The sequence below is a fragment of the Bufo gargarizans genome, chromosome 11 (assembly GCF_014858855.1).
Source record: "Bufo gargarizans isolate SCDJY-AF-19 chromosome 11, ASM1485885v1, whole genome shotgun sequence".
In the NCBI taxonomy this organism is placed as follows: Eukaryota; Metazoa; Chordata; class Amphibia; order Anura; family Bufonidae; genus Bufo; species Bufo gargarizans.
In genome coordinates, this window is record NC_058090.1 from 72,184,141 (window position 1) to 72,197,728 (window position 13,588).

Here is a 13,588-nt window from a genome sequence, read left to right on the forward strand (position 1 = left end):
TCATAGTTTTGATGCCTTCAGTGTGAATCTACAATTTTCATAGTCATGAAAATTAAGAAAACTCTTTGAATGAGAAGGTGTGTCCAAACTTTTGGTCTGTACTGTATGTAGAGGCCAGTGCCTATTCATAACTTCAGGCGTATCCACTAGGGTTTTACCGATACTATCGGCCGATATTAAGGCTTTTGAAAGTTAATCGGTATCGGCATCTATTTTGCCGATATACCGATAACTTATTTGGAACAAGGATCGCGCTGCTGACAGCGCTCTCCATGTTCCTTCAGCAGCACAGGGGAGAAGGAAGCAGTGTCTCCCTCACCCTGTGCTGCTGCTGCCATCAATGAGAGGAGGGAGACAAGAAGGGGAGGAGCTATGGCCACTGCGCCACCAATGAAGATAACTCTCTCATTAATTCATATACAGGAGGCGGGAGCTGCAGAATCCCAAAGCTAGCTGCCGACCTCTATGACAAGTAGCTGCGATCTGCGGTAGTTAACCCTCAGGTGCCGCAGATCGCAGCTACCGCTCATAGAGGTTGGGAGCCGGCTATGTGATTCTGCAGCTCCCGCCTCCTGTATATGAATTAGGCTACTTTCACACTTGCGTTAGGAGCGGATCCGTCTGGTGTCTGCACAGACGGATCCGCTCCTATAATGCAAACGCTTGCATCCGTTCAGAACGGATCCGTTTGCATAACTGTTTATTTCAGATCTGATTTTTCACTTCGGAAAACTCAGATCCGACAGTATATTCTAAACACAGAAGCGTTCCCATGGTGATGGGGACGCTTCATGTTAGAATATACTGAGAACTGTGTACACGACTGCCCCCTGCTGCCTGGCAGATGCTGCCAGGCAGCAGGGGGCAGACCCCCCCCCTCCTGTATTTAACTTATTGGTGGCCAGTGCGGCCCCCCCTCCCTCCCCAGTATTAAATATTACCAGTGCGGCCCCCTCCCTCTATATTTATTGGTGGCCGGGCCAGTGCGGATTCCAAGTATTGTGAGCAGTGCGGCCTCCCCTCTCCCCCCCTAATTAAAATCCCCCCCCCCCCCCATCATTGGTGGCAGCGGAGAGTACCGATCGGAGTCCCAGTTTAAATCGCTGGGGCTCCGATCGGTTACCATGGCAACCAAGACGCTATTGCAGTCTTGGCTGCCATGGTTACTTGGCAATAAATACAAGCATTATACTTACCTGAAGAGCTGCGATGTCTGACCGGCCGGGAGCTCCTCCTACTGGTAAGTGAAAGGTCTGTGCGGCGCATTGCCTATAGCACAGACCTGTCACTTACCAGTAGGAGGAGCGCCCGGCCGGTCAGACATCGCAGCTCTTCAGGTAAGTATAATGCTTGTATTTATTGCTAAGTAACCATGGCAGCCAAGACTGCAATAGCGTCTTGGTTGCCATGGTAACCGATCGGAGCCCCAGCGATTTAAACTGGGACTCCGATCGGTACTCTCCGCTGCCACCAATGATGGGGGGGGGGGGGGATTTTAATTAGGGGGGGAGAGGGGAGGCCGCACTGCTCACAATACTTGGAATCCGCACTGGCCCGGCCACCAATAAATATAGAGGGAGGGGGCCGCACTGGTAATATTTAATACTGGGGAGGGAGGGAGGGGGAGGCCGCACTGGTCATATTTAATACTGGGGAGGGAGGGAGGGGGAGGCCGCCGCACTGGTAATATTTAATACTGGCGAGGGAGGGGGAGGCCGCACTGGTCATATTTAATACTGGGGAGGGAGGGAGGGGGAGGCCGCCGCACTGGTAATATTTAATACTGGGGAGGGAGGGGGGCCCGCACTGGCCACCAATAAGTTAATTACAGGAGGCGGGGGGGGTCTGCCCCCTGCTGCCTGGCAGCATCTGCCAGGCAGCAGGGGGCAGTCATGTACACAGTTCTCAGTATATTCTAACATGAAGCGTCCCTATCACCATGGGAACGCCTCTGTGTTAGAATATACTGTCGGATCTGAGGTTTACGATGTAACTCAAATCCGATGGTATATTCTAACATAGAGGCGTTCCCATGGTGATGGGGACGCTTCAAGTTAAAATATACCATCGGATCGGAGAAAACTCCGATCTGATGGGGACTCCTGACTTTGCATTGAAAGTCAATGGGGGACGGATCCGTTTGAAATTGCACCATATTGTGTCAACGTCAAACGGATCCGTCCCCATTGACTTGCATTGTAAGTCTGGACGGATCCGTTTGGCTCCGCACGGCCAGGCGGACACGAAAACGCTGCAAGCAGCGTTCAGGTGTCCGCCTGCTGAGCGGAGCGGAGGCCAAACTGATGCATTCTGAGCGGATCCGCATCCACTCAGAATGCATTGGGGCTGTACGGATCCGTTCGGGGCCGCTTGTGAGAGCCTTCAAACGGAACTCACAAGCGGAGCCCCGAACGCTAGTGTGAAAGTAGCCTTAATGAGACTTATCTTCATTGGTGAATAGGACAAGGGTTCTAGTCCCTAAGGGGGCTAATAGTTTATTATATATATATATATATATATATATATATATATATATATATATATATATATATATATATATCTCTCTCTATCTATATATATATATATATATATCTCCAAAATATTAATTATAAATGAAAAAGAAAAATTTACAAATAAAATAACTACACGTTAACAAAAAACATTCATTTTCAGCAGATTGGAGTAGGATTTTATTTTTTTTAAAAATGAAAATTCACAGAATATCGGTATATATTATCGGCCAGAAAGTTCACAGATTATCGGTATCGGCCCAAAAATTAATAAAAAATAATAATCTATATTGGTCGATCCCTAGTATCCACCGCCAGATATAGGGGGTTATTAAGACAGATGTCTAAAACGCCGGTCTTAGTTAGTGACCCCCATAGTTGTGTAGAAAAAGATTCAGTAAAACATGCAATTTATACCTTTGCATATATGAATACCTATTGGTACAGGTGTTAGCTGTCAGTCACTGATAACCCTCCTGTACCAATAGTTCTTCACAGGGCTGCAGATATAAATGTAAAAATGACTAGTTTCACTGAATCTTTTCCCAAACTACAACTTTAAGCCTCATAATAGATCATAAACTCTTGCGAGCCGGGCCCTCACTACTTGTGTTTAAGTTGCATATTAGCCAGTTACCTTGTGATGTCTTTTGTTTTGTACATGAACCCTCTAAATCAGGCATCCTCAAACTGCGGCCCTCCAGCTGTTGCAAAACTACAACTCCCAGCATGCCCAAACAGCCTACAGGTATCAGCTTACAGCAGGGCATTGTGGGAGTTGTAGTTTTACAACAGCTGGAGGGCTGCAGTTTGAGCATGCCTGCTCTAAATCTATAAGGCGCTGCGGAATATGGTGGTGCCATATAAATAAATATTATTCACACGTCAGTGTTTTCCCATTGATTGTGAGGATTGGAGCCTCCACAGAAATAAGGTGTAATGGAAAGATCTGAATCTCTCCTGTGTGTAGAGCCACACCTGGTTTTGGCTCAAAATCGCTAATGTGTGAATGAGGCACTAGTGCACCCAGACAAACCTTGCTCCACTCATGAAAACCTTGCTTGCAGTCTCTGTAGCTTATAAGGTCTCTTTCACACGACCATTGTGCTCCCATGGCTGTACTGTGGGCCGCATATGGCGGTTCCGCAATACACGGGACACCAGCCGTCTGCATTCCACATCACGGATGCAGATCCATTAACTTGAAATGGGTCTGCAAATTCGAAGATGCGGTGAAGAACGGAACCACAGCACTACGGAGGAACTTTCGTGGGGTTCCGTTCCATGTCGCAAAAAGATAGGACAAGTTCTATCTTTTTGCGGAACGGACGGATCAGGAACCCATTCAAGTGAATGGGGTCGCTGATCCGCATGCGGCTGGCCCACGTTCGGTGCCCGTGCAAATCGCGGTCCGCAGCACACGTTCGTGTGCAAGAGGCCCAACTTAGATAGCAATCAAGTAACAACTGAAAGGATGGAAGGACTAAACATGTGCACCTTTCTTCATGCCAGCTAGACTTTAAGGTTTTCATTTTACACATCTGATGTGTAGTTATGGTCCCTGATCCTAATTGACACCCTTAAATGCTAATTGAGACTGATGGTCCAATTGGGAAGAGACATCACTCCTCTCCTGGGCATTGCTCAGGAGCTCTCCAATTATAGTGGACAACACACACACCACGAAACTTAAAACAGCACAGCAATGAAACCAGTGTTTTCCTATTGACCAACATCGTGCAGCTGCCTTTTAGGCTTATCGCACACCAACGTGTGCGTCCGGTGGCTGTATTGAGGACTGCATTTCCGGATCCGCAATACACGGGAACAGTTCCGTATGCATTCCGCATCACGGATGCGGACCCATTCACTTCAATGGGTCCGCAAATCCAGAGATGCAGAATGGAAGCACTGAGTGCTTCCGTGGGGTTTCGTCCCGTACCTCCGGCCGTTCCGCAAAAATATAGGACATGTCCTATCTTTTTGCAGAACAACCGGATCACAGACCCATTAAAGTGAATGGGTCCGCAATCCGCTGCCCCACGTTGGATGTTCGTGCATTGCGACCCGCAGCACGGCCATGGGCCACACAGACGTTTGTGTGCAAGAGGCCTTATGGTTGGGGGTGAGAAATAATAATAATGTTTACATTTTTTTTTATTGCTGATGTGTGCAACCATCCGAATTGAGATGTCGATAACAATCAGTCCACATATTTTATTGTCAACGTAAAAATCTAGGCAATTTCAACAGGTTCGCTTTCTTAATGTTGCAGCTGCACATAGATGCCACCTTTCCACACAATATTAGCACACACTTGAACTCTGTGTCCTCTTATATCCATAGTACATATACAGTGTTACGACATTTGTGGCATCTTCTATGGGTTTGCCATAAATGTTGAGATGGGACAATCCCTTTAACAAACATGGTATTACAGCTGACATTCAATTTATATTAAAGGGGGGGGGGGGGGGGGATATAAAAATAGTTTAAGAAAAGGTAGACAAAATATAACTTTTAGCATACAACTGTGTTTGGTTTTCCTCCATAATTAACAAAATTGTGTACAAACTTGTGTTACAACATATGTACCAGTGAGATGACCGTAACATAAGAAAAAAAAATAAAGGAATGTAAAAATAAACCAAAACGTTAAACTAAAAATAAATTTACAGTGTAATATTAAAATATTTACTGCTTTCAACAAAACATGTGACACAGAAAATACTGCCCTCAGCTCTGCCAGAATAGCATTGTTCAGCAGGAGGAACTTTAAAGAGCGTCAATTGACCGTGCCCATAGGAGAAGGTCTATGGCAGTTTTATTACACTGATCCAATCTTGGCGTCTTCTAAGCAGGACATGGCAATGCCAACTTCTCTGTTTCATTCTGACACCAATAATGCCCAAGACCGATGCTCTGTCCTTATAGGCCTTGCCATGGAAGTCCCCTTTGTGTCACTGAACAATCTCAAAGTAGTGTAAAATTGCGAGAATATGTTGCGGCATAAAAATATATCCTGTATACAAAGCCATTCCAATGATTGAGACCAACATGGAGTCTGAAAGGAAATTGGTTAAGGAATTTAACCCCCTTAGTGACAAGCCTGTTTTCGGCCTTACTGACCAAGCGTTTTTCTTCATTTTTTCATCGTCCGCGTTCCAAGTAGGGTTGTTTTCAATACCATAAAAAAGTATTGCAATACCAGATACCATGCGAAAAAAAAACACCAAAAAAGATGCGTGCATTCCGCATTTTATCGGAACGTCAGGCCTATAATAAAACAGTCCTATTACATTTTTTACTTATTTTTTCTGTTACGGCGTTCACCGCATAGGAGATTTTTTTTATATTCTAGTAGCTTGCACTTTTCTGACGTGGCGATATAAAATATATAAACAATAAAAAAAATTACATTATGTAAAATTATGAAAGAGGGTGATTTATACTTTTTTTTTTTTTACTGTTTATTTAATAACTATTTCCCCCCTTAGGGGTAGAACCTGGGATCTTTTGATCCCTTGTCCTATTCACCCTAATAGAGCTCTATTACGATAAATAGGACTTCACACTCTCCCTGCTGCCCTGTGCATAGTGCACACAGCAGCAGGGAGCTTACCATGGCAGCCAGGGCTTCAGTAGCATCATGGTTGCCATGGACTGGGGCTCCGATCAGAACCTACCACTGCACCAACAATGAAGAGGAGGGGAGGGGACCCTGTGGCCACTGCCACCAATGACTTTAAAGGGAGTCTGTTACCAACCTGACCGGTTTTACACCGATCACATAGGTCAGTGGGACACAGACATGACACAGATGGTACATTTGTTGAATTTTTCAGATCATCCAAATCACCCAGAAAGCCGTTTTTATGATATGCTAATGAGCCCCTCGCAAGTGCCCAGAGTTTGCTGAAAGTGCCCAAGTTCCCCTGCCTCACTCACATTCAACTCCGGCCAGCCCTGTGGCTCTGTGACATCATATTTCCTTATAGGCCGTTCACGCATCGCTGCTGGGCCCAGGCATGCGCAGAGTTTGGAAATCGGCGCATGCGCACTGCATATCTCTGTGCCTCTGCCCACAGTGGGCCCAGGCCCGGCAGTGATGCGTGAACGGCCTATTGGTCACTCAAAATGATAAACATGGTTACAAAGATGCTGTGAGAAATGATCCTAAAATCACAGGATGCGGCCATTTCCAAACTTTAACGATCTAACAGGCCTTTTTGAGTCACTGATGTGACGCTACCTGTTCACACTTGGCATAACAATCTTTGTGTTGGCTAAATAGACAGTGAAGGTTTGTACTGGACACAAGACGGTGCCTTCCAGATCTTCATAGAGTAATCCAGAAACATTCCAGTCTCACAGGTTGGATGGTTTAAAAGATGTCCATTCTTAAAGTGGTTCGTCCATCTCAAAAGTTGGGGGCATACCGTTAGAATACGCCCTCCAGTGCCTGAGAGGAGAGGGCCCACCTCTGTGACCTGCATCTATCTCTGTAATGGACCTCACAAGGTGAAGGAAAGAGGACTGCGCATGCGTGGCCACCCTCCATTTATGGGGAGTGCTGATATAGCCAAGCAGCGTGCTCAGCTATATTTGGAAGTCCCATATAATAAAATAAGTGCGGCCACCTCTCCATTCACTTCAAGGGGCTGATGGAACCCGGGCTTTTCCCCACAGCACTCTGATAGAGGCCATCTACTTATTTCTACAGCTTGTACGTTATTCCCTTTAGGCTCAATGCACATGAACGTTGTTTGTTTCCGTTGTGTTGTTTTTTTACGGATAGGATGCGGACCCATTCATTTCAATGAGTCCAGAAAAAGTGCGGACAGCACACAGTGCGCTGTCCGCATCCATAGTCCCGCAAAAAAAATAATAGAACATGTCTTATTCTTGTCTGTTTTAGGCATTGCTACAATGGATCGGCAAAAAAAACAATGGCATATGGACCGCAAAACACATACGGTCGTATGAATATCTAGCCTTACACTGCACTTAAATATACTTATGTAATTTTTTTGGGCACTTCATGTGTTAGATAATATATGAACCTCTATAAAGAGGCTCTGTCACCCAGATCAACGCTACCCTACCAGGCAAACTAAAATGAACATCAAATATTCTATAAAAAGATGAAAATAAACATAAAATACATCATTTAAACAATAGGTCATTTTCTGATGACGCACTCAGTGGCTACTGAGAACCAGTACTATAAATCACGACCGGGACTGCAAGTGTCATTTTTTGGGAGCTCCTCTTTCACCCCACCTGTAGATTGGTTTTCTCCTTGGGGTTGGTTCACACATTGCATAAGCGCTGTGGATTCGCTGTCGCAGATTTTTGTGCAACCAACGTAGATGAGACTTTAAGGGAATCTGTCAGCTCCGAAAGAGACCCTGAACTAAGTGGTGTACAGTGTAAGCGACACCGAGCCCAACTATGTCCTTTTTATCTTCCTATTCACCTGCATTCTGACGCTGTGCTCCCACAAACAGGCAACGAAATGCCTTGTGAGGACTCCTCCGAGTCCTCCCCATTATGTGTGTGAGCTCAGGAGTCCTCTCAATGCATTTTACTGCTGGTTTGTTGCAGCACAACTTCATAACGCAAGCGAGTACCGATAAATACATTACCGACTCGGGCACTTCCATGATGCTTCAAAGCTGACAGATTCCCTTTAGGCTGGGTTCAGACCTGAGCGTTTTACAGCGCGTTCCTACGCGCTGTAAAACGCTCAACAGGCAAGAACCAATGATTCCCTATGGAATGGTCGTTTACAGCGCGTTCCTACGCGCTGTAAAACGCTCAACAGGCAAGAACCAATGATTCCCTATGGGAATGGTTCTCACCTGAGCGTTTTACAGCGCGTACGATCGCGCTGTAAAACGCCCGACGCCCCAAGAAGTACATGAGCTTCTTTGGGGGCGTCTTGTCGCGCGTTCCCGAACGGGAACGAGCGACAATGGGCGTTCGCTTGTCTCTGTATTCGCGATTGCAAACGCCCGTACAGAGCGTACGTTCAGGTCTGAACCCAGCGTTAGGAAAACCAGCCGTGATACAAGTGGTTTCTGTATGTTACTTCCAGGGTGGGTGTACCCTTAGCTTTGTCCCTAGGAGACAACTGTCAATCACTGGAAGCAGGCGCTCATGACTTTCCTCAGGTAGCCGTGACTCATCCATTAGAATTAGGCTTGAGCGAATCGAGCTTCGGATCACAGATCTGAAGTCGATTAGTTCAAACACTTCGTTTTAATGCTGTCCGGAGACCTGTCTTCATACAGCATTAAGGGTCCATTCACACGTCCACGGATCCGCAATACACCCGGCCGGCACCCCCCATAGAACTGCCTATTCTTGTCCGCAATTGCGGACAAGAATAGGACATGTTCTATTTTTTTGGCAGAACCACGGCCCAGAAGTTCAGGGGCGAAGCCCAGAAATTTGGGGCCCGAACTCCGGAAATGCGGATAGCACATAGTGTGCTCTCCGCATCCCATTGAGAATTAATGGGTCCACACCCGTTCCCGATACTGCGGAATGGATGCAGACATCTGAAAGGAGCCTAAAATGTACTGCCTCCGAGACTTCGGTAAATTAATCTGGTATTAAAATTTAGGAGTCCGAAGTCGGGTTTGGTACTGCCTGGTACCTCTGCACCAAACCTGACTCCGGATTGCTAATTTCCAATGTTTTTAGAGAAGCAGAAATAAAAACTGAAAGGAATTTTGCCCCCACAGAGGCAATACATTATAATGATGTTCGGAGACAGGTCCCTGGACAGCATTCGGATCTATGATACGAAGCTCAATTCGCTCAACACTAATTATAATAGCAGCTCTCGCAACCACTTAAAGGGATATTCCGGTTATATCTACAGGATAGGGGATAACTATTAGATCGGAGGGGGTCCTACAGCTGGAAACCCTGTAACCCCTACCCTTCCCCAAATGACCAGAGTGGCCGGTATCCATGTTTTAAGGACTGCAAATGTGCACGAGTCCTAAACCCGATGTCTGTGGTTTCAGGGAATGACATGTGACGCGCCCGAGCTGACACTAAGGGCTCATTCCGACGGCCATAAGCGTTTTCAAGTCCACAAATTGCGGATCCACAATGCACACGGCCAGCCCTATACATAGAATGCCTATTGTTGTCCGCATTTGGACATGTTTTATATTTTGTGGGGCCACAAGAGGAACTACAGGTGCAGACAGTTCTGAACGTTTCATACGGTGGTGTGAATGAGCCCTAAGGGTACGGCTACACGGAGACAGCCGTTGCGGCCAGGATCTGTGGTGATCTCATAGAAATGAATGGGATCGGAGTATCTATTGCTGGTGCAGCAATCCCATTCATTTCCATGGGATCCGCTCAGCGCTCCTAGCTGGGACCAGTGTCCATCAAAATTGTGTTTTAAGTTCGGCGTTCAGGGTTCGAGTTATCAGATAACTCCATTACGGATTCCGCTACCACGGACATAGTGGGATTCTATGACGGCATGCACCACGGAAGCCTATAAGAGGCAGTCCGTCATAATTCCGTGGCAGTGGATCCACGACGGGATTCTCCGATAACCCAAACTTAAAAACACAAGTTCGTTCAACACTAGCCATTCCCTACCAGTTAATGGCCGCCCTTACCTAATAATGACTGCAGTAATCCCCATAGGTTCAGAACACCCTACACCGGCCTAGTGCATGCCACCACTGAGAGAAAGGATACTGAAGATGGTCCTCTCCCACGGCTCCAGCATGTACAGGGCGGTCACCAGCAGGTACTGGTAATACAGCCACGACATCTGCTTCCAGGCGCGGCCCAGAGAGCCCTGAGCTCCGGCCTCACAGGAAACCTTCATCCTCGGATACCAGCGGCGACCAACCTGTCTTCCCAGTCTCTCTCACCGCTTCCTTCTGGGCAGTGACGTAATGATCACCAGACCCTGTGACGTAGCTAGCTCCCGCCCTTTCCTGGTTACTAGAGTGAAGTCCTGCGGTCACGTGGCCCGCGGTCAGCGAGTGCAGGGGGAGAGGCGGGTCTACATGAGGTGATCCTTGCACAGGGCGCGGCTCTGCCGTTGGTCAGTAGTGTCTGGCGACAAGCGGCCTCACGTGCTTCTCTGTCACAACAAACGTGCCTGTTGCTGGGCTGTGTTCCCTCCACCGTCTGCTACGTAGGGTTCTTGTAGGTTCCTATTATGGGCGGATGTATTAACCACTTCACATCCGGGGGCATACTAAAAGGAATGCCCATAGAGCATAATGGACCAGAGTGGAATGCCCATAGAGAATAGTGGAAATGTAATATTTGAATTAGAGACAAAACCATTTGACATATCTAATAATTATTTAGCAGATATACTCTCCATATTCAGTGGGATTATTTAATGTTCAGATTAACCACTTCAGCCCCGCTAGCTGAAACCCCCTTCATGACCAGAGCACTTTTTACACTTCGGCACTACACTACTTTCACCGTTTATCGCTCGGTCATGCAACTTACCACCCAAATGAATTTTACCTCCTTTTCTTCTCACTAATAGAGCTTTCATTTGGTGGTATTTCATTGCTGCTGACATTTTTACTTTTTTTGTTATTAATCAAAATGTAACGATTTTTTTGCAAAAAAATGACATTTTTCACTTTCAGCTGTAAAATTTTGCAAAAAAACGACATCCATATATAAATTTTTCGCCAAATTTATTGTTCTACATGTCTTTGATAAAAAAAAAATGTTTGGGCAAAAAAAAAAATGTTTGGGCAAAAAAAAAAAAATGTTTGGGCAAAAAAAAAAAATGTTTGGGCAAAAAAAAAAATGGTTTGGGCAAAAAAAAAAATGGTTTGGGTAAAAGTTATAGCGTTTACAAACTATGGTACAAAAATGTGAATTTCCGCTTTTTGAAGCAGCTCTGACTTTCTGAGCACCTGTCATGATTCCTGAGGTTCTACAATGCCCAAACAGTAGAAAAACCCCACAAATGACCCCATTTCGGAAAGTAGACACCCTAAGGTATTCGCTGATGGGCATAGTGAGTTCATAGAACTTTTTATTTTTTGTCACAAGTTAGCGGAAAATGATGATGATTTTTTTATTTATTTTTTTCTTACAAAGTCTCATATTCCACGAACTTGCGACAAAAAAAAAAAAATTCTAGGAACTCGCCATGCCCCTCACGGAATACCTTGGGGTGTCTTCTTTCCAAAATGGGGTCACTTGTGGGGTAGTTATACTGCCCTGGCAATTTAGGGGCCCAAATGTGTGAGAAGAACTTTGCAATCAAAATGTGTAAAAAATGGCCTGCGAAATCCGAAAGGTGCACTTTGGAATATGTGCCCCTTTGCCCACCTTGTCTGCAAAAAGGTGTCACACATCTGGTATCGCCGTACTCAGGAGAAGTTGGGGAATGTGTTTTGGGGTGTCATTTTACATATACCCATGCTGGGTGAGAGAAATATCTTGGCAAAAGTCAACTTTTCCAATTTTTTTATACAAAGTTGGCATTTGACCAAGATATTTCTCTCACCCAGCATGGGTATATGTAAAATGACACCCCAAAACACATTCCCCAACTTCTCCTGAGTACGGCGATACCAGATGTGTCACACTTTATTGCAGCCTAGATGCGCAAAGGTGCCCAAATTCCTTTTAGGAGGGCATTTTTAGACATTTGGATCCCAGACTTCTTCTCACGCTTTAGGGCCCCTAAAAAGCCAGGGCAGTATAAATACCCCACATGTGACCCCACTTTGGAAAGAAGACACCCCAAGGTATCCAATGAGGGGCCTGGCAAGTTCATAGAATTTTTTTTTTTCACATAAGTTAGCGGAAATAGATTTTTTTTTTGTTTTTTTCTCACAAAGTCTCACTTTCCGCTAACTTAGGACAAAAATTTAAATCTTTCATGGACTCAATATGCCCCTCAGCAAATACCTTGGGGTGTCTTCTTTCCAAAATGGGGTCAGTTGTGGGGTGTTTGTACTGCCCTGGCATTTGAGGGTCTCCGCAATCATTACATGTATGGCCAGCATTAGGAGTTTCTGCTATTCTCCTTATATTGAGCATACAGGTAATGAGATTTTTTTTTCCGTTCAGCCTCTGGGCTGAAAGAAAAAAAATGAACGGCACAGATTTCTTCATTCGCATCGATCAATGTGGATGAAAAAATCTCTGCCCAAAAAAAAAAATGGAGGGGAAAGGCGTCTGCCAGGACATATGAGCTCCGCCCTACATCCATACCCACTTAGCTCGTATGCCCTGGCAAACCAGATTTCTCCATTCACATCAATCGATATGGATGAATAAATCATTGCCGGGATTTTTTATTTTTTTTTATATATATACAAAGTGTTTGCCAAAGCATAGGAACGCCGCCTCCTCCTCAGCTCGTATGCCTTGGCAAACGTATCTGTTACTGCAGAGTAGAAATCCCGTCTTGCAGCGCCGCATACACCGACTTGCGTGTAATCTGACAGCAGCGCAATGCTTCTGTCAGAATGCACATCAGTGCTGCAGCTAGTCGATCGGTTGGTCCACCTGGATGGTAAAAAAACAAAAAAAAAGAAAAACCCAGGCCACAACGCAATAATTTTATTAACTTTGGAACAGAACATGTAAACTTTAACTTTTTGAACTAAACATTAACGTGTTTGCTTACTGGTGTTTTTTTTTTGTTTTTTTTACCTTTATAGAACAAACCTCTCCTTCCCCATGGGTCAATGTGCAAAGCGCAAATCGCCCAAAGATGTGGCGAAGTGCGTTATGCACTTTGTCCCATGTGAAAGGAGAGGTTTGCAGCAGCTGTGAGTGAATGGGCCCTAATAGCCCTGTGTGCCTGTCCTGGTGAGATGATCCCTATGCTAATAGTGTACCTGTGAGTGGTACTTCCGGAAACACTCTCCAAAGCATAGGGCAGGGTGGTCAGGACAGTCAGGACAGAAATAGCGGGTGTCACGCCTTATTCCACTCCTGCTACAGACACGACATTTTTTTCGGGGTGGCGGTCGGTTTGAGGTACCAGGAACGACACTGGGGAAATGTCGCTCGTGTAGACGGCTAACTACACTGGT

The 13,588-nt window shown here is 45.6% G+C and overlaps 1 protein-coding gene across 1 annotated transcript; it reads right to left on the reverse strand.

The window, feature by feature from the left end:
• Positions 1-4,712: 4,712 nt before the first annotated feature.
• On the reverse strand, positions 4,713-10,451 carry SPTSSA (serine palmitoyltransferase small subunit A). Its single transcript, XM_044272487.1, has 2 exons — positions 10,248-10,451; positions 4,713-5,574 (listed from the first exon to the last, which is right to left on the reverse strand). The coding sequence occupies exons 1-2, from the start codon at positions 10,378-10,380 to the stop codon at positions 5,471-5,473; spliced, it is 237 nt and encodes a 78-aa protein (XP_044128422.1). The 5' UTR covers positions 10,381-10,451; the 3' UTR covers positions 4,713-5,470.
• Between the last annotated feature and the right edge of the window lie 3,137 nt (positions 10,452-13,588).

What these genes read in the sequence shown, in the direction of transcription:
- SPTSSA (XM_044272487.1), bottom strand. Translation starts at nt 10,380, where the DNA reads ATGAAGGTTTCCTGTGAGGCCGGAGCTCAGGGCTCTCTGGGCCGCGCC. An exon ending in GTGGGAGAGGACCATCTTCA is followed by an intron (nt 5,575 to 10,247) that starts GTATCCTTTCTC and finishes ATTTCCTTTCAG; the next exon opens with ACTCCATGTTGGTCTCAATC.